General features: G+C 46.2%; 1 protein-coding gene across 1 annotated transcript; it reads right to left on the bottom strand.

The window, feature by feature from the left end:
- Nucleotides 1–1,485: 1,485 nt before the first annotated feature.
- On the bottom strand, nucleotides 1,486–21,327 carry LOC118369027 (RNA polymerase-associated protein RTF1 homolog). The gene is given in 20 exon segments (XM_052496210.1): nucleotides 1,486–2,008; nucleotides 2,809–3,031; nucleotides 6,427–6,501; nucleotides 6,709–6,766; nucleotides 7,328–7,449; nucleotides 7,918–7,995; nucleotides 11,916–12,023; nucleotides 13,764–13,846; nucleotides 14,995–15,100; nucleotides 15,338–15,515; nucleotides 16,186–16,330; nucleotides 16,654–16,765; nucleotides 16,879–17,022; nucleotides 18,426–18,505; nucleotides 18,508–18,553; nucleotides 18,742–18,778; nucleotides 18,866–18,898; nucleotides 19,282–19,445; nucleotides 19,716–19,847; nucleotides 21,015–21,327. Coding segments are annotated over 20 exon segments (2,115 nt in total). The 5' UTR covers nucleotides 21,099–21,327; the 3' UTR covers nucleotides 1,486–1,901.
- Nucleotides 21,328–22,024: the final 697 nt, after the last annotated feature.

Raw genomic sequence — 22,024 nt, 5'->3', positions numbered from 1 at the left:
TGCACACGAGCACTTCAGTGTGGGCGTTCCCTAACTGAAATATGCAAATAAATGATAGAACCCACCAATAGGATCTCGATAACTCGTACTTGGGTCTGCCCACTATGATTCATTTGCTCCCATTGGTAACGACAGGCCATGGTCTATCTTGGCTTAGTTATAACAAATAATTGGTTTTAAACATATTTCTGGAGAGAAATTGTTGACCACTGTGATATTAGGGCTCCCGAGTGGCGCAGCCGTCTAAGGCACTGCTCCTCAGTGCAAGCGGCATCACTACAGTCCCTGGTTCGAAACCAGGCTGTATCACATCCGGCCGTGGTTGGGAGTCCCATAGGGCATTGCACAATTGGCCCAGCGTTGTCCAGGTTTTGCCGGGGTAGGCCGTCATTGTAAATAAGAATGTGTTCTTAACTGACTTGCCTAGTTAAAGCAGCACACCCCTGGTAAACTACTGGCGCCTCACTCTACCTGTGATTTCAGAATAACGTTTGATAAGGTGCGAAAATGAAAAAAGATTTCTTCCTCAGTGTGCACTGTTACATTGTTTTATTTAAATGATTTGTAAGTCATCTTCTCCATCTGTGGGTTTCCATTAGATAGGCAAAGTCAAAATGGCTATATCGTAAAAATGTAGGAAAATAAAAGTGAGCTTTTTGTTCCTAATTTAAGATTGTATAACTATGACTTTGTGACTGTGGTAACTAGTGATGTCCCTATCTATTACATGAGTACATGTTTTAGTTTCCTGAAAACATGTGATATTGACCCTACAATATGCACAAAATAAACTCGACAGAACCTTTTGTGAATAACAGGATAGTTATCTGTAAAATAAATAAATAAATGAAATAAATTAAAAAAATCACTCATGGGGATAGTGCCAACACTCAAAGGTATCTCAACCACTGGTAATGGGGAGGGAAAGACAACACACAAAGAGAACACAGATGTTACGAAACAGTCTCTCTCTTTATTCTGCCGCACTGCAAATGGGAATTATTTCCATGGCATGCCACATCAATACAGGAACTGTTTAAGGATCGATAACACTTAGAATCTGCTCCGGGGAAAAGAGAGAGAGTTAAGGGTACCAAAAAGAAAATAAACAATTCTGTGATCCATGTAAATTAATTTTTAAATCTTTTTTTTGTAGACTTTACAAAGTGCTGTCCAGTAGCCAGGCAGATAACGAGCCGGCCCTGCTGTCTGAGAAAGAGAACGGGTCAGCTGGAGAACGTGGTACTGCCCTCAACCTCTTAGGTCAGGGGAAAACCTAAATCATGTACGAAGAAAATACAGTCCGTGTCTGAAACAGAGGGGGGGGGGAATCAAGATTGTACCCCAATAAATGTTGACAGTCCCAATAACTTCAAATCATGTCAATCTAAGTCTTACAAGACAGAGTTGGCCATAGTAAGAATCGACAACCACTATGCCCTTGCAAAAGAACTGGACACCAAAAGAGTGAACTTCAGATCCGTATGAGGGAGAACCAACGTTAGATTTATTTATAAAAACTTAGAAATTACAAAAGAAAAATAACACAATTCCAAGTACAATTTTTACCACATAATAACGAGAGAAAAAAAAAGTAAAGGTGAACTGTTTTCTAAGAGAAAACCTTCGAGGGGAAAAAAAACAAAAAGTTGTCTTCTCTTAATTATTATTTCCTATTGTTTTAAGATGGACAGCCTCTCTCACACACACTCAAGCATACGGTCACACAACTCTCTCACACACACACACCTCACACACACACTCACTCTCTCTCTCTTCCCTCAAACACACACTGGTGCCCTGGGGCGAATGGCCAACCAACATGCAGGTGGTTCTGACTGACTGAGGTTTTAGGCCATTTGATCAGTCGTTGAAGCCCCTCGTCTACTTCCTGTAGTTCTTTAGATCAAACCCCTCCTCTTCTTGTAGTCCTCCAGGTTGAGAGACCTACGTGGAGCACCGTCCTTCACTGCCAGGGTGTTGGCGCTCACTGACAGAGACTTGGCTTCTGAAACACACCAGAGGAACAGCATTAGTCTGACACATCCTGTCGTTACAGGTGTAGGTTCCCCTAGACGCTGACCTTGAGTGAGTTTAGCATTTCCCTCACAAGTGGTTACGGTTAGGACTTGGTGAGGGGAAGCTGATCCATTAGCTGGTCATAGCCGGCTTTTGGCCAATAGGCTGTGTGTTAGGCTATGTAATTCCTTTTAAGAAGAAGGTAAAGTAACAGCAATTGCAGCAGTGATATATATATATATATATATAAGGACTCGTGACATGTTATAACTTGGAAGCATACTGTGATAAAAAATATATTTTTTTAAATTATGTGTCCTTTATTTATACAAAGGGGGTATAATGTGTATTTGCAGTAACATGGAGTGTATGTATTTTACTCAAGGCATCTTTAGAACCTACAGGCTTTGTATTTCATCCTAGGGACTGTTGAACAGTGTTCTGTACAGTAGAAACATGCCGTGGACCCTTTACGAAGAAATCTCAAATTCATCTCAATGGACATAACTGTGCTGAATTCTCAGAATCAACCGGGTTGGTTCCGTGACACCCTGCCTTATCAGCCCCGCCCTCAGTGAGTATCCCTAAAAATTACAGGACTTGTTAACCAGACCGGTAGATAAAGTTTATTTGCGGTGTGGCCATGCCAGTTTGAACAAAAATTATCCTGCGGAACAAACTGGTTCTGAACCCTGATCTGTACCTAGGGGGTTAAAACCCTGATCCTCCTGGAGGCAGGGATCGAACCCACCACTTTATTACGTAGACATTTGAAACTGTCCGTCTCACCTGCGTTGGGAACCTGTAGGTCAATCTTGACGTCAAAGTCGTGGACTTTAAAGAGGTCCTCTGACAGGTCGCTGGTGTTCTTCGTCGGGTCGATGACTTTGAGAGCAGCCTGTCCTGCTCCCCTGCCCATCTCAAACTCCAAGTCCATCTCTTTGCCTGACCCTTCTCCGTACTTCTCATTGAGGTGTTGGAGGATAGCTGCATGGACTGAAGGGTCTCTGGCCTGCCAAAACACAAACCGTCAATACTGCAGACAGGCAAGTACTGCAGACAGGCAAGTTATTCAGAATTTTAATACGTGTAAAAAAAACGCTTAAAGTTGCTCGTGGATACTTTATCATCTCAGCATTCAAACCCTCACCCTGGCTCTGGGACTGACTTTGTAGCCCTTACTGCTGAGGTTGGCTACCTACCACCCCCCCCACTCACCTTTTAAATGTATAACAATATAAATTGAGCTTGGCTGATGCTTTAAGCTCACGAGTGGCGCAGCGGTCTAAGGCACTGCATCTCAGTGCTAGAGGCGTCACTACAGGCCCTGGTTCGATTCCAGGCTGTATCACAACCGGCCCATAGGGCTACACACAATTGGCCCAGAGTCGTCCGGGTTTGGCCGTCAATGTAAGTAAGAATTTGTTCTTAACAGACTTCCCTAATTACATTTAAAAAAATTAAAAACACAAGTTAATAATAGGCCAATGTGATTTATAGGATTTAATTTTTTTAAATTAAAAATCAGGATATTTTCTACCTGCAAGCTGCAATGTTTTTATTTTTAACGCCAAATTCTCTAAAATGACGTTGGTTGAGCGGCTTATGGTTGAGAAATGAACATTCAATTCTCTGGCAACAGCTCTGGTGGACATTCCTGCAGTCAGCATGACAATTGCACGCTACCTCAAAATTTGAGACATCTGTGTGATTGAGTTGTGTGACAGAACTGCACATTTTAGGGAGTGTCCTTTTATTGTCCACAGCAGAAGGTGCACCTGTGTAATGATCATGCTGTTGAGATTGCCTGCGATGACAACAAGCTCAGTCCGATGATGCTGTGACACACCGCCCCAGAACATGACGGACCCTCCACCTCCAAATCGATCCCAAATCGATCCCACTCCAGAGAACAGGCCTCGGTGTAACGCTCATTCCTTTGACGATAAACGCGAGTCCGACCATCACCCCTGTTGAGACTCGTCAGTGAAGAGCACTTTTTGCCAGTCCTGTCTGGTCCAGCGACAGTGGGATTGTGCCCATAGGCGACGTTGTTGCCGGTGATGTCTGGTGAGGACCTGCCTTACAACAGGCCTACAAGCCCTAAGTCCAGCCTCTCTCAGCCTATTGCGGACAGTCTGAGCACTGATGGAGGGAATGTATGTTCCTGGTGTAACTCGGACAGTTGTTGTTGCCATCCTCTACCTGTCCTACAGGTGTGGTGTTTGGATGTACCGATCCTGTGCAGGTGTTGTTACACGTGGTCTGGCATTGGGAGGATGATCAGCTGTCCGTCCTGTCTCCCTGTGGCTCTGTCTTAGGCGTCTCACAGTACGGACATGGCAATTTATTGCCCTGGCCACATCTGCAGCACTCATGCCTCCTTGCAGCTTGCCTAAGGCCCGTTCACGCAGATGAGCAGGGACCCTGGGCATCTTTATTTTGGTATTTTGAGTCAGTAGAAAGGCCTCTTTAGTTTCAATACCTGTGACCTTAATTGCCTACCGTCTGTAAGCTGTTAGTGTCTTAACGACCGTTCCACAGGTGCCTGTTCATGAATTGTTCCACAGGTGCCTGTTCACCAACCAAGAATTCGCAAAACGGGACAAACAGGAAGTAGAGACTCTGCACGCCGAATTCTTCAAAAATATCCTCTGCGTACTACGTAAAACACCAAATAATGCATGGAGCACAAAACTAGGCCGATACCTGCCGATTATCAAAATCCAGAAAAGAGACACTAAATTCTACAACCACCTAAAAGGAAGCGATTCCCAAACCTTCCATAACAAAGCCATCACCTACAGAGAGATGAACCTGGAGAAGAGTCCCCTAAGCAAGCTGGTCCTGGGGCTCTGTTCAAACGGCAGAGCGTTGGACTAGTAACCGGAAGGTTGCGAGTTCAAACCCCCGAGCTGCCAAGGTACAAATCTGCCGTTCTGCCCCTGAACAGGCAGTTAACCTGCTGTTCCCAGGCCGTCATTGAAAATAAGAATATGTTCTTAACTGACTTGCCTAGTTAAATAAAGGTAAAAAATATATATATATTTTTAATTTAAAACAGACCCCACAGAGCCCCAGGACAACAGCACAATAAGATCCAACCAAATCATGAGAAAACTAAAAGATAATTACTTGACACAATAGAAAGAATTTAAAAAGCAGAGCAAACTAGAATGATATTTGGCCCTACACAGAGAGTACACAGTGGCAGAATACCTGACTACTGTGACTGACCCAAACTTAAGGAAAGCTTTGACTATGTACAGACTCAGTGAGCATAGCCTTGCTATTGAGAAAGGCCGCCGTAGGCAGACATGGCTCTCAAGAGAAGACAGGCTATGTGCACACTGCCCACAAAATGAGGTGGAAACTGAGCTGCACTTCATAACCTCCTACCCAAAGTATGACCATATTAGAGAGACATATTTCCCTCAGATCACACAGACCCATAAAGAATTTGAAAACAAACCAAATGTTGATAAACTCCCATATCTACTGGGTGAAATTCCACAGTGTGACATCACAGCAGCAAGATTTGTGACCTGTTGCCACAAGAAAAGGGCAACCAGTGAAGAACAAACACCATTGTAAATACAACCCATATTTATGCTTATTTATATTCCCTTTTGTACTTTAACTATTTGCACATCGTTACCAAACGGTACAGAGACAATTATATAACATTTGACAAATGTCTCTATTATTTTGTAACTTTTGTGAGTGTAATGTTTACTGTTCATTTCACTCTTGTTCGTTATCTATTTCACTTGCTTTGGCAATGTTAACACATGTTTCCCAGCTAGAGAGAGAGGAGGAGAGGGGACCAGCTGGAGAGAGAGGAGGAGAGGGGGCCAGCTAGAGAGAGAGGAGGAGAGGGGGCCAGTTGGAGAGAGAGGAGAGGGGGCCAGCTAGAGAGAGAGGAGGAGAGGGGGCCAGGGGGCCAGCTAGAGAGAGGGGAGAGGGGACCAGCTAGAGAGAGAGGGGGAGAGGGGACCAGCTGGAGAGAGAGGAGGAGAGGGGGCCAGCTGGAGAGAGAGGAGGAGAGGGGGCCAGCTGGAGAGAGAGGAGGAGAGGGGGCCAGCTGGAGAGAGAGGAGGAGAGGGGGCCAGCTGGAGAGAGAGGAGGAGAGGGGGCCAGCTAGAGAGAGAGGAGGAGAGGGGGCCAGCTAGAGAGAGAGGAGGAGAGGGGGCCAGCTAGAGAGAGAGGAGGAGAGGGGGCCAGCTGGAGAGAGAGGAGGAGAGGGGGCCAGCTAGAGAGAGAGGATGAGAGGGGGCCAGCTAGAGATAGAGGAGGAGAGGGGGCCAGCTAGAGAGAGAGAGGAGGAGAGGGGGCCAGATAAAGATAGAGATAAAGATAGAGATAAAGCCCTTTGAGTTGAATTGAGAGAGAGGATCTGAGACTTACGTTAGACACCATGGTTGGTTTGCACTGCCGTCTAGTAAACGGGTCCATCTGCATCTTGGCATTCTGTCCTTCAGCCTGACAGAAATAGTATTAAAAAATATATATATACAAAATAAATATTTTTTTTTTAAACGAGAAATTAAAAAAAATTGATAGGCTACAGTAGTTCAGATCTAATGACAAGAAAGAGAACTGCAAGTTCAGTGAATCACACTCATTTGAATTTCCTGCTGCGTAACAGTGATCAAATTAAGACACTACAGCTGTAGTACGGATACTTACCACTAGGGCTTTCTCAGACTCCACGATGTTCCAGCTCCGATTCCTCTGGTTGATGTAGCTGGAGAAAACAGATGGACAGGCAGAGAGGGTTATATAAACAGAGAGATAGACCGAGAGAGATGCAAAAAGAGATAGAGAGAGGGTGAGAGCAAGAAAGAAGGGGAGAGAGAGAGAGACGGACTGGGGGGACGGAAGACAGGGGGCGGGCGGGAGGGGACGGAAGACAGGGGCGGGAAGACAGGGGGCGGGGGGAAGACAGGCGATGGGGGGGGGAAGACAGGCGATGGGGGAAGACAGGCGATGGGGGGAAGACAGGCGATGGGGGGAAGACAGGCGATGGGGGAAGACAGGCGATGGGGGAAGACAGGCGATGGGGGAAGACAGGCGATGGGGGAAGACAGGCGATGGGGGGAAGACAGGCGATGGGGGGAAGACAGGCGATGGGGGAAGACAGGCGATGGGGGAAGACAGGCGGGGGGGAAGACAGGCGATGGGGGAAGACAGGCGATGGGGGAAGACAGGCGATGGGGGAAGACAGGCGATGGGGGAAGACAGGCGATGGGGGAAGACAGGCGATGGGGGAAGACAGGCGATGGGGGAAGACAGGCGATGGTCTCACCTGATGGCAGAGATGTTTTTGGTCCTCTGTCTGTCCAGATGCTCGGCCCTCTCCTCCAACTCATTCAGCTGGTCCTGGATCTCTTTGGCTCGGTCTCCTTCTCCACTCTCCTCTGCCATGGCCTGGAGGTGAGAACACACATTATAACATGTGTGTATACCAGTGGGGGCTCCTCAGAGGAGGAAGGGGAGGACCACACACAGTAAATAGCAGTACACACAGTAGTACACACAGCAGTACACACAGTAGTACACACAGCAGTACACAGTAGTACACACAGCAGTACACGCAGCAGTACACACAGCAGTACACACAGCAGTACACACAGCAGTACACACAGTAGTACACACAGCAGTACACAGTAGTACACACAGCAGTACACGCAGCAGTACACACAGCAGTACACGCAGCAGTACACACAGCAGTACACACAGCAGTACACACAGCAGTACACACAGCAGTACACACAGCAGTACACACAGTCGTACACAGTAGTACACACAGCAGTCCACACAACTATAAAAAGTACACAGTAGTACACAGCTAATGAAAAACAAACTTCCTGGGTTAAGAAAAGTGTGTCAATCTACCTTATCTTTGAGTAGTGATGTTTTCTTCATGGCGTAGTTGGAAGGCGCCTTTCGGAACCTGTCTTTCTCTTTTACAATCTGTGAATAGACAAATCAACAACTAAATCACATCTGGGTTGAAATTCAACATTATACACTAAGGGTTGGGCAGTCTCCAGATCGTTATTCCATCATGTAGTTTCCGTACCATACCGGGGCATATGGTATTACCGGATTACCCACAAATTAACATTTGTAAATAAAATTATGATATTTTTTTTGACCCATAAAACAATTTAGGCAGCGTGGATCTCGGTCCAGGAGGGGACAGAACGTCTCTGCTGTAACCAACAAGTTTGATCATAGCTGGAGCCCTGAGCTGGATAGAATATTCTTTGATACATCTTAGACTTCTAAGTGAGGATTTCTAAGTGTGGTGAGGGGAGCAGCCTACAGGGAGGAGGGTGAGGGCCCTGGCAGAGAGGAGGGTGAGGGCCCTGGCAGAGAGGAGGGTGAGGGCCCTGGCAGAGAGGAGGGTGAGGGCCCTGGCAGAGAGGAGGGTGAGGGCCCTGGCAGAGAGGAGGGTGAGGGCCCTGGCAGAGAGGAGGGTGAGGGCCCTGGCAGAGAGGAGGGTGAGGGCCCTGGCAGAGAGGAGGGTGAGGGCCCTGGCAGAGGGTGAGGGCCCTGGCAGAGAGGAGGTGAGGGCCCTGGCAGAGAGGAGGTGAGGGCCCTGGCAGAGAGGAGGTGAGGGCCCTGGCAGAGAGGAGGTGAGGCCCTGGCAGAGAGGAGGTGAGGCCCTGGCAGAGAGGAGGTGAGGCCCTGGCAGAGAGGTGCCAGGACAATAACCTCTACCTCAACGTCAACAAAACGAAGGAGCTGATCGTGGACTTCGGGAGACAGCAGAGGGAGCACCTCCCTAACCACACCGATGGGATCGCAGTAGAGAGGGTGAAACGTTTTAAGTTCCTCGGCATAAACATCACAGACAATCTGAAATGGTTCACCCACACAGACAGTGTGGTGTTGCGCCTCTTCAACCTCAGGAGGCTGAAGAAACGTGGCTTGTCCCCTAAGACCCTCACAAACACAAACCCTCACCATAGCATCTCCCACCTGTAGCACACGCTCCAGCAGGTATATCTCTCTAGTCACCCCCAAAACCAATTCTTCCTTTGGCCGCCTCTCCTTCCAGTTCTCTGCTGCCAATGACTGGAACGAACTACAAAAATATCTGAAACTGGAAACACTTATCTCCCTCACTAGCTTTAAGCACCAGCTGTCAGAGCAGCTCACAGATTACTGCACCTGTACATAGCCCATCTATAATTTAGCCCAAACAACTACCTCTCTCCCTACTGGATTTATTTTATTTATTTATTTAGCTCCTTTGCACCCCATTATTTTCTACTTTGCACATTCTTCCATTGCAAAACTACCATTCCAGTGTTTTACTTGCTATATTGTATTTACTTTGCCACCATGGCCTTTTTTGCCTTTACCATTTGCTCACATTGTATATAGACTTGTTTATACTGTATGTTTGTTTTACTCCATGTGTAACTCTGTGTCGTTGTATCTGTCGAACTGCTTTGCTTTATCTTGGCCAGGTCGCAAATGTAAATGAGAACTTGTTCTCAACTGGCCACCTGGTTAAATAAAGGTGAAATATATAAATAAATAAAAACTTTTACAGATGCTCAATTGAGAGCGTCCTGTCGGGCTGTATCACCGGCTGGTACGGCAACTGCACCGCCCGCAACTGCAGGGCTCTCCAGAGGGTAGTGTGGTCTGCACAACGCATCACCGGGGGCACACTGCCTGCCCTCCAAGACACCTACACCACCCGATGTCACAGGAAGGCCAAAAAAAAAATCAAAGGACATCAACCACCCGAGCCACTGCCTGTTCAGACCGCTATCACCCAGAAGACGAGGTCAGTACAGGTGCATCAAAGCAGGGACCAAGAGACTGGGTGAAACAAAAACATCTCAAGGCTATCAGATTGTTAAATAGGCATCACTAGCAAGCTACCACCCGGTTACTCAACCCTGCACCGTAGAGGCTGCACCACCCGGTTACTCAACCCTGCACCGTAGAGGCTGCCACCCAAAATACATAGACATGGAACACCGGTCCCCTGCACCGTTGACAATGGAACACCGGTCCCCGGTTTTGACCAATGGAACATAGACATGGAACACGGGTCCCTTTGATAATGGAACACGGGTCCCTTTGATAATGGAACACGGGTCCCTTTGATAATGGAACACCGGTCCCTTTGATAATGGAACACCGGTCCCTTTGATAATGGAACACCGGTCCCTTTGATAATGGAACACCGGTCCCTTTGATAATGGAACACCGGTCCCTTTGATAATGGAACACCGGTCCCTTTGATAATGGAACACCGGTCCCTTTGATAATGGAACACCGGTCCCTTTGATAATGGAACACCGGTCCCTTTGATAATGGAACACCGGTCCCTTTGATAATGGAACACCGGTCCCCTTTGACAATGGAACACCGGTCCCTTTGACAATGGAACACCGGTCCCTTTGACAATGGAACACCGGTCCCTTTGACAATGGAACACCGGTCCCTTTGACAATGGAACACCGGTCCCTTTGACAATGGAACACCGGTCCCTTTGACAATGGAACACCGGTCCCTTTGACAATGGAACACCGGTCCCTTTGACAATGGAACACCGGTCCCTTTGACAATGGAACACCGGTCCCTTTGACAATGGAACACCGGTCCCTTTGACAATGGAACACCGGTCCCTTTGACAATGGAACACCGGTCCCTTTGACAATGGAACACCGGTCCCTTTGACAATGGAACACCGGTCCCTTTGACAATGGAACACCGGTCCCTTTGACAATGGAACACCGGTCCCTTTGACAATGGAACACCGGTCCCTTTGACAATGGAACACCGGTCCCTTTGACAATGGAACACCGGTCCCTTTGACAATGGAACACCGGTCCCTTTGATAATGTTTACATATTTTGCTTTACTCATCTCTATATACTGTATTTTAGCCAATGCCACTCTGACATTGCTCGATCTAATATTCATATATTTCTTCATTCCATTCTTTTACTTTAGATGTGTGTGTATTGCTGTGAATTTCTAGACACTACTGCACTGTTGGAGCTTGGAACACAAGTGCTGAAGTACATCAAAGTGTGTCTGTCCTCGGTTGCAACACTCGCTACCGAGTTCCAAACTGCCTCTGGAAGCAACGTCAGCACAATAACTGGTTTCGTCGGTAGGTTCATGAAATGGGTTTCCATGTTCAAGCAGCCGAGAACACAAGCCTAAGATCACCATGCGCAATGCCAAGCGTCGGCTGGAGTGGTGTAAAGCTCACCGTCATTGGACTCTGGAGCAGTGGAAACGCGTTCTCTGGAGTGATGAACCACACTTCAAATTCTGGCAGTCTGATGGACAAATCTGGGTTTGGCCGGGAGAACGCTACCTGCCCCAATGCACAGTGCCAACTGTAAAGTTTGGTGGAGGAGTAATAATGGTCTGGGGCTGTTTTTCATGGTTCAGGCCCCTTAGTTCCACTGAAGGGAAATCTTAACACTACAGCATATAATGACATTCCAGACGATTCTGTGCTTCCAACTTTGTGGCAACAGTTTGGGGATGGCCCCTTCCTGTTTCAACATGACAATGCCCCCGTTTTCAAAAGCGAGGTCCACACAGAAATGGTTTGTGGACATCGGTGTGGAAGAACTTGACTGGCCTGCACAGAGCCCTGACCTCAACCCTATCGAACAACTTTGGGGTGAATTTGCCTCATCGCCCCAACATCAGTGCCCGACCTCACTAATGCCTGTGGCTGAATGGAGGCAAGCCCCCCATCTAGTGGAAAGCCTTCCCAGAAGAATAGAGGCTGTGATAGCAGTAAAGCGGGGGCCCAACTCCATATTAATGCCCATGATTTTTGGAATGAGATGTTGGACGAGCGGGTGTCCACATACTTTTGGTCATGTCGTACTACTTACGTCCTCGATGTCTTTGTCGTTGAATTTGTAGTTACAAGCCTCTTTGATGGCCTGTTCCTTCTTATTGATCTCATCTAGAGTGGGAACCTGCATACTGGCTATGATCATCTGTAGACAGAGAGGAGACATATCAAACACCTTCAATACTCCACTAGACAGACACTGCTCTACGACAGGCTGACGTAATCCTGACATAACATGGCATAACCCATGAGGCTAACTAGCCATCCAACTAGCCACCTAACTAGCCACCTAACTAGCCACCTAACTAGCCACCTAACTAGCCAGCCATCTAACTAGCCATCCTAGCCATCTAACTAGCCATCTAACTAGCCATCCAGCCATCCAACATCTAGCCATCCAGCCATCTAACTAACATAGCCATCTAACTAGCCATCTAACTAGCCACCTAACTAGCCATCCAGCCATCTAACTAGCCATCCAGCCATCTAACTAGCCACCTAACTAGCCACCCAGCCATCTAACCTAAGCATCTAATAGCCTCAACTAACTAGCCATCCAGCCATCTAACTAGCCATCTAACTAGCCACCCAACTAGCCAGCCATCCCAACTAGCCACCCAACTAGCCACCCAACTAGCCATCTAACTAGCCAGCCCAACTAGCCATCTAACTAGCCATCCAGCCCTAACTAGCCATCTAACTAACTAGCCATCTAACTAGCCATCCAGCCACCTAACCAGCCAGCTAACTAGCCATCCAGCCATCTAACCAGCCATCTAACCAGCCACCTAACCAGCCACCTAACCAGCCATCTAACCAGCCATCTAACCAGCCATCTAACCAGCCATCTAACTAGCCATCTAACTAGCCATCTAACCAGCCACCTAACTAGCCATCCAGCCATCTAACCAGCCATCTAACCAGCCATCTAACTAGCCATCTAACTAGCCATCTAACCAGCCATCTAACCAGCCATCTAACTAGCCATCTAACTAGCCATCTAACTAGCCATCTAACTAGCCACCTAACTAGCCATCCAGCCATCTAACTAGCCACCTAACTAGCCATCCAGCCATCTAACTAGCCATCTAACCAGCCATCTAACTAGCCATCCAACTAGCCATCCAGCCATCTAACTAGCCATCTAACTAGCCATCTAACTAGCCATCTAACTAGCCATCTAACTAGCCATCTAACTAGCCATCCAACTAGCCACCTAACTAGCCATCCAGCCATCTAACTAGCCACCAGCCATCTAACTAGCCATCCCAGCCATCTAACTAGCCATCCAACTAGCCACCTAACTAGCCATCCAACTAGCCATCCAACTAGCCATCTAACTAGCCATCTAACTAGCCATCTAACTAGCCATCTAACTAGCCACCTAACTAGCCACCTAACTAGCCATCTAACTAGCCATCTAACTAGCCACCTAACTAGCCATCTAACTAGCCATCTAACTAGCCATCTAACTAGCCATCTAACTAGCCACCTAACTAGCCATCCAACTAGCCATCTAACTAGCCATAACTAGCCACCTAACTAGCCACCTAACTAGCCTCCTAACTAGCCACCTAACTAGCCTCCTAACTAGCCATCTAACCAACCAGCCACTAACTAGCCATCCAGCCATCTAACTATCCACTAACTAACCAGCCATCTAACTAGCCACCTTAGATCCAGCCACTAATTAGCCATCTAACTAGCCATCTAATTCAACTGGTCTAACTAGTTTGAAGTCTTGCCATCTACCAGGTGGTGGAGTTAAAGCCATCTAATAGGCTCATCCAATCAGCCACGCTCCCACTGGCACTTCCTCAATCTCTAGCCATCCAGCCATCTAACTAGCCATCCAGCCATCTAACTAGCCATCCAGCCATCTAACTCACCAGCCATCTTTCCACTTCATCCAACTCTAGTTTTCTGTGAACTCCTGATTAGCCACAAAGCCATCCAACAGCCATCCAACTAGCCATCGGGTGTCAGCCATCCATGGCTAAGGAGCCATCCAACAGAGCACAGAGAAACATTAAGTAGCCACAGAGAAGCAGGCAGAGGACCCAACTAGCCACCTAACTAGCCATCCAACTAGCCACCTAAGAGCCATCCAGCCACAACTAGCCATCTAACCAGCCACCAAAGGAGGCATCTAACCAGCCACAAGAGCCATCTAACTAGCCAGACAACTAGCCATCCAAGAAGCCATCCAAGAGCCATCCAACTAGCCATCCAACTAGCCATCCAACTAGCCATCCAACAGCCACAAGAGCCATCCAAGAGCCATCCAACAGCCACCAACTAGCCACCTAACTAGCCACCCAACAGACAACTAGCCACCTAACTAGCCATCCAACAGACAAGAGCCACCCAGCCAGAAACAGACTAAGAGCCACCTAAGAGAAACAGACAAACCAGCCATCTAAATCCAGACTAACCAGAGGAACTAGAAACCAGACAAGAGGAGGAGAGAAACAGACAAGAGGAGTTTGAGAGAAACAGACAGAGGAGGAGAGAAACAGACAATCAGGAGGAGAGAAACAGACAAGAGCATGCTCCTCCAGAGAAACAGACAAGAGGAGGAGACACAAACTCCAGACAAGAGGAGTCAGAAACAGACAAGAGGAGGAAAGAAACAGAGCACAGAGAAACACAGACAGAGAAGAGGCAGAGGAGAGAAACAGACAAGAGGAGGAGAGAAACAGACAAGAGGGAGAAGCAGAGAGAAACAGAGAAGAGAGAGAAGAGAGAAGCAGACAAGAGGAGGAGAGAAGCAGACAAGAGGAGGAGAGAAGCAGACAAGAGGAGGAGAGAAACAGACAAGAGGAGGAGAGAAACAGACAAGAGGAGGAGAGAAACAGACAAGAGGAGGAGAGAAACAGACAAGAGGAGGAGAGAAACAGACAAGAGGAGGAGAGAAACAGACAAGAGGAGGAGAGAACAGACAAGAGGAGGAGAGAAACAGACAAGAGGAGGAGAGAAACAGACAAGAGGAGGAGAGAAACAGACAAGAGGAGGAGAGAAACAGACAAGAGGAGGAGAGAAACAGACAAGAGGAGGAGAGAAACAGAGAGAAGAGGAGAGAAACAGAGAGAAGAGGAGAGAAACGGAGTAGTAGCAGGTAAGAGCTGAGTAGTTTTACCGTAACTGTAGTCCTTTGTTGGTCCGGGTTGTTCCCAACTGGTACACTTTAGCCGTCTCTACCACGTCAACTATTTCAGCCACCTTGTCACAGGGAATTACAAGAAATACTCATTATTGAACATAGCTAACTGAAACGATGTACAAAAAGGTTTGGCCAAGGAACAATCTCCAAAGTTAAATAGGAAGACTGATTCAGGCTGGTTTCCCTCAGACAGAGTAAACCCGAGTCACTTTCAATGGAGATTCACCATTTATTTTTATAAAGTTCAATCTTAATCTGGGTCCAGGAAACTGCCCCAATTAAACGGATCTGGTTACCCTGTAAACTGGTTTGCTACTACTGCTCCCGATGCCGATCCGTACGAAGCAGCCGCTGACGGTCTTCTGGAAGAACGGCATGTGACACCAGCGCTCCAGTTTGTGGCGGGACAGACGGACGCGGTTCAGTTCGTCTGGTAGCGACACGGGTTGCGACTTTGGTGGCGTCTCCTCTTTCCTGGAACGCCACAAGACAGGAAACGGAGGTCATGCAGAGAGGTGTTCAATTGTTGGTTAAAAAAAATAAATAAAAAAGTGTTTTCTTAACTCAAGAAAAACAACTTACAAGAACGAATGGAACCAACTGTCATATAGAGCTATGATCAAAACGTTACCTGACACTGAACAACTATCTACAGCTGAGACACAGTAGTACTATCAATTCAACCATTATCTGTCTATCAATTAAACCATTATCAATTAAACCATTATCTGTCTATCAATTAAACCATTACCTGTCTATCAATTAAACCATTACCTGTCTATCAATTAAACCATTACCTGTCTATCTACAGCTGAGACACAGTAGTACTATCAATTAAACCATTATCTGTCTATGTCTATCTACAGCTGACATACAGTAAGTAGTACTATCAATTAAACCATTATCTGTCTATCTACAGCTGAGACACAGTAGTACTATCAATTAAACCATTATCTGTCGATCTACAGCTGAGACACAGTAGTACTATCAATTAAACCATTATCTGTCGATCTACAGCTGAGACACAGTAGTACTATCAATTAAACCATTATCTGTCGATCTACAGCTGACACACACAGTAGTACTATCAATTAAACCCTCATGTCTATCATTATCTGCAGAGGATAGATAGAAAGATACTCACTCTTCGTCTTCGGAATAAGATGAAGAGTGTGAACTGCGATCGCTCTTTACGGATGATTTGTCGTCGTCCTCCTCCTCTTCCTCCTCCTCATCGTCCGAGTAAACCTCGCTGGTTTTCAGGGGCAGCCGTTTCGCCAGGAGCTCCGCTGTCCAAATCCATTGGTGTTTTGTTGTCATTTAGCAGGCAAATCAAACTTTATTTAAAGTACATTTCACAAACACGTATTCTGTTCTCCCAACAGAGATCGAAGGTCTGTAACGTTTCTTATTGGAAAAATACAGATAACACCTCCCCGTTTCACTTCCTCCCGTTGACCCAGTGCATAAATGCAAACTATTGACTACATAGGTGAATGCACCAATTTGTAAGTCGCTCTGGATAGGAGCGTCTGCTAAATGACTTAAATGTAAATGTAATCGCTTGACGACAATGGAAATGCGAGGACAAACACTACACAGCCAAACAGACCTGTCCTCGTTTTCTTCTTCTCTCTCTCCGCTTTCAGTTCCTCCATGGCCTGAGACTTTTTATCCAGCTTCTCATCCCGTTTAGTCCTCCTCTCCTTGTTGTGGGACATAACCTTATAGGAGAACGCAGGCACAGCGTACCGGTTAAGGACTATGGAAAACACAAAATGGCGCGTTGTTTTTTTTTCATAAGACGAGGTTTGGGATCAGAGGATGAACTCACCACTTGCTGGTCCTGATGAGTTCTGTCTTCATGATGGCCACTGGACGATCTCTCCCTCTTCTTCTTCTGTTCTTCCTCGTGGTTCTTTTTCTTCTCCTCTTTCTCCTTCTTCTTCGCTGTTTTCAGCTTCTTTTTAATTTCAAATCTGTACAGAAAGATTGACCGGGTCAGGCGAACGGTGTTCCATGATGAGTTACATAGTAATAATCCCAGGATATTCATTTCGATCACCTAAAAACAGTTGAACAAAAATCAACTGGTCTACTGATCAAGTATAACAGCCACAGGGATGTAAAACTCTATATCTTGGGTGTGCTATTCATTAACTTTTCTTGGAGATTCTTTATATGAACAAAATAACTAGAATAATGTTCACAAGCCAACAAGTCTCTGTACTCTGATGGCTCCAGACAGACAGTAACAACTCACCTGCTGAACACACCCCCTAGCTCTGTACTCTGATGGCTCCAGACAGACAGTAACAACTCTCCTGGTGAACACACCCCCTAGCTCTGTACTCTGATGGCTCCAGACAGTAACAACTCTCCTGCTGAACACACCCCCTAGCTCTGTACTCTGATGGCTCCAGACAGACAGTAACAACTCTCCTGCTGAACACACCCCCTAGCTCTGTACTCTGATGGCTCCAGACAGACAGTAACAACTCTCCTGCTGAACACACCCCCTAGCTCTGTACTCTGATGGCTCCAGACAGACAGTAACAACTCTCCTGCTGAACACACCCCCTAGCTCTGTACTCTGATGGCTCCAGACAGACAGTAACAACTCACCTGCTGAACACACCCCCTAGCTCTGTACTCTGATGGCTCCAGACAGTAACAACTCTCCTGCTGAACACACCCCCTAGCTCTGTACTCTGATGGCTCCAGACAGTAACAACTCTCCTGCTGAACACACCCCCTAGCTCTGTACTCTGATGGCTCCAGACAGACAGTAACAACTCTCCTGCTGAACACACCCCCTAGCTCTGTACTCTGATGGCTCCAGACAGTAACAACTCTCCTGCTGAACACACCCCCTAGCTCTGTACTCTGATGGCTCCAGACAGTAACAACTCTCCTAGCTCTGTATCCTATTCTTCCAGACAGTAACAACTCTCCTGGTGAACACACCCCCTAGCTCCTCTTGAGCACTCTCCTGCTGAACTCTTCTCTATCCTGTTGACAGAGCTCCTGCTGAACACACCCCCTCTCCTGATGGCTCCAGACAGGTCATCTGCTCCATGGCTCCAGAGCCCTGTCCTCCTCTGTACTCTGATGGCTCCATCAGGTCCTCTCCGTAGCTCTGTACCTGATGGCCCAGAAGACATCGTCCTCTGTACTCTGATGGCTCCAGAGTCTGAGCTGGATGGCTCCAGCAGAGCTGTTGCTCTGTACTCTGATGGTCAGACACACATCCCCTAGCCTGGTGGGACAGACAGAGAACATTATATGGCGTTAGCATTGTTGTGGCTCCAGACAGACAGACGGCATAAAGACAGAGATGAACACACCCCTAGCTCTTTTCCAGACAGACTCTCCTGCATCTATTCTTATGAGCACCTCTCTCTTCTCTATCCTGTTGAAGAGCTCCTGCTCCCTCTCCTTCTCGGTCATCTGCTCCAGCCGGCCCTGTCCTCCTCGTCTCCCATCAGGTCCTCCACGGCCACGCGAGGAGTCTGAGCTGGAGGCAGAGCAGTCTCTATAGCAACATATTAGCAACATATTTTGTCTGTGTTAAGGCACCTTTCGATACAAGAGTCAAAACAATTGTTGGTCACATTAACCAAAAGCAGCAATTAAACCCACTCTCGTGGGCTCTGTCTCAATTTGTCTTTATATGATTCCTTGCATCCTATGTTCTCACCTCCTTCTCAACCATATTGTAGGAGGAGATGGAAGATCTCTCCCCTCGGATCATCCTCTCCAATATGTTTTGAGAAGGAGCCAAGGACAGAGGATTCCAGAATGAGCCCGGACCTTCAGAGAACTTACTGTTGTTAGTGGAACCACTGACAGCCACTCTCTTGGGTTATCTCCTGAAGTGTGGACTTGCACACTCCACACACCATGGACGTAAAAAAAAAAATGTGATTGTTGTAAGCATGTTTATTTATTTACCTTTATTTAACCAGGCAAGTCCGTTACGAACAAATTCTTATTTACAATGACGGCCTAGGAACAGTGGGTTAAGTGCCTTGTTCTGGGGCAAAACAACAGATTTTTACCTTGTCGTCAGCTCGGGGATTCGAACTAGCAACCTTTTGGCCCAACGCTCTAACCACTAGGCTACCCTGCCGCCCTGCTGGAGGGAGTTTCCACTATTAAATCCACGAGAGGGCGTATGCAAGTTCACACGTCGTAAGAAAGGGTGTAGAATCGGGCTGCAAAAAAAAAACATGTAAACGTACCCTCCTCGGGGGCGGAGCTGTCAGCTGAACTGTCTCCCCCAGAACTCCCGGACGACGCAGCTTTATGTGCCTTCTTCTTCGCTGCCTCTTTCTTCTTCTCGGTTGCCGTCGGTTTCCCTGGCTTGACCTTCTTCTTGACTTTAGGACCACCGGCGGTCCACTACGTGAAAACAACACACACACAAAGACAAACAGAAAACAGAACATTATCATGTGAAGCATCAAAAGGACGGTATGACAGTGTGTTAACAAATACTGTGTCTCTTTCATGCCACTACCGTAAGGGCTGATGTCCTGTACACAGATTAAGCCTAGTCTGGGATTAAGAAGTTATTTCAAAGGTGACCCTACATTGGGTATGCTTCTTAGTCCGGGAAAACAGCCCTAAGAAGATAAAACAATATGGAGAGAGGACGTTACTGTGACATACTTCATCATCACTGTCTGATGTCTCGGAGTCTGATGAGGCTGCAGGCTTGCTGACTGGCTGGTCATCCTGCTGGTCGTCCTGCTGGTCATCGGAGTCCACCCTCTTCCTCTTGGTGGCCAGAGACAGGAGCTCCTGGGGGCCACAGAGTGAGAGAGACAAAAAACAAAGGTGAGTTTAAAGCACACGAGAGTGAACTTACAGTGATGGGGGAAACAGAGGCCAAAGTTGAGGAGCACATATTATGTTACGATATAGATATTATTTGATATTCTGAACACCAAAAAAAGAAAAAGGCACAATGGTGGAGCAACTGACATCTTGTAACAACATAGATCAATAGTTAATATGAATAGATTTTTACAGGATGAATGCTGCATGGTTTGGACAGCGGATGTGTAAAAGTAACATTTCAGTTGACTGACAATCACCTTTACAGCATATTTACAGTGGTTTCAGCATGATAGAAAACATTAAGGTACTGTAGTAGTCAGTGATTCATAGTTTGTCACTCACTTCCATTGTTGTCGTCTTTCATTTTATAGTTGTGCAACTTAACTATTTCAATGTGGTGCTGTGTAAATAACTAAATGAGACATCACTGACTAATACATCTCTCTGTTTGTTTCATAGTAGCCATGTTTGTTGATGTTAACCAACAGGCCCGACATGTTAACTACCAACAGCAGCATTATGACACTAATTAGCTGCTAACTAACTGGTATTAACGACTTAAAACACCAAGCTAGCAAAGATAACTAACTAGTTAGCAACTTCACTACGGCAAGTTTACGTGATGTTAAATCTACGACTGGCGTGTTTTTAATAGCACAACATGGTGTGTAAAGTAAGTAACACATTCCTCCGAAGCTAACTTTAGCTTATGGTCAAGCTAACTAGCTAACTGTTTTGATCAACACCAAAATATATATATAACTTTAGCAGCGCCCAGTACGTCTTGCACGATATAGAAATGTTATAAATCCGCAGGTCAGTGTATTTATTTAATGAGTAAATGATTTTTAAATTCGTTTAGATGAATGTTTCCACGTGATATTATACTGGGATTGAAATAACGCCTGTAAAAAAAAAACTTCAGGCCTTTACGGCGCGGTGTTTTCCTCCAAAACTCAAGACACAGCGTGCTAACATGCTAACGTGCTAACATGCTAACGTGCTAACGTGCTAACATGCTAACCCTCTCACACTGTTCTTTATCCAGTTGTCAAAACACATCACTGCATGCTTATAGGTAGCAGGAAAACAAATTAACAATCCAAGATTGAAGGTGCAAAAACTCACCTGGTCTAAATTATCGTCGCTGGCGCTGTCTTCAGAGTCCGAGTCGATAACGACTCGACCTTTCCGTTTCTTTACGTTCACCATGATTTGAGCTTATAGTGGAGGAGCTCGGCTACCTCCGTGTGTCGTTGAAGACGAGAGAAACGGCGGGTAGCTAAAGTAGTTTAGCAACGACAGACCCTGAACTGGTTCCTGAGACGCACACACATACACAGGCGCTACAGTACCACTGAGCATGCGCAACAACAAACAAACAAACAAACAAAAAAACCAAGTGGAACTGAAAATAGCAGCCGGTGTGTTTTCAGGGACGACTTTCAAATCTACACGGACCACAAAACCTTGGATATGGGAACTAGATGTTATTTATTTAATGATTATACACAGTACAAGTCTGTTCGAGCTCACTGATCACTGCACCTGTGCTTAGCTCATCTGTAAATAGTCCCATCCAACTACCTCATCCCCATACTGTATTTATGTATTTATTTATCTTTCTCCTTTGCACCCCAGTATCTCTACTTGCACATTCATCTTCTGCACATCTACCATTCCAGTGTTTAATTGCTATATTGTAATTACTTCGCCACCATGGCCTATTTATTTCCTTAACTTACCTCATTTGCACTCACTGTACATAGACTTTTTGTTTTCTTTTGTTCTACTGTATTATTGATTGTATGTTTTGTTTATTCCATGTGTAACTCTGTGTTGTTGTATGTGTCGAATTGCTTTGCTTTATCTTGGCCAGGTCACAGTTGCAAATGAGAACTTGTTCTCAACTAGCCAACCTAGTTAAATGAAGGTGAAAAAAATATATATACAAATGTTATCAAATGTATTCTACGCCGTGGGTGATGAACACAATGCTATCTACCAAAGGCCAGTTTTAAATCAATTCAAGAGAAAGATACAAATAGATTTTTTTTTTAGCTGGTTTAGCTAAAGTCATCATTCACCGTGTAACGTTGGTCATTGAGTAACGTTAAGTAACTACATTGAGATTTCCT

The sequence above is a fragment of the Oncorhynchus keta genome, chromosome 35 (genome assembly GCF_023373465.1).
Source record: "Oncorhynchus keta strain PuntledgeMale-10-30-2019 chromosome 35, Oket_V2, whole genome shotgun sequence".
NCBI lineage: Eukaryota > Metazoa > Chordata > Actinopteri > Salmoniformes > Salmonidae > Oncorhynchus > Oncorhynchus keta.
The sequence above is the reverse complement of the archived record's forward strand: the minus strand, read 5'-3'. Positions and strand labels throughout refer to the sequence as shown.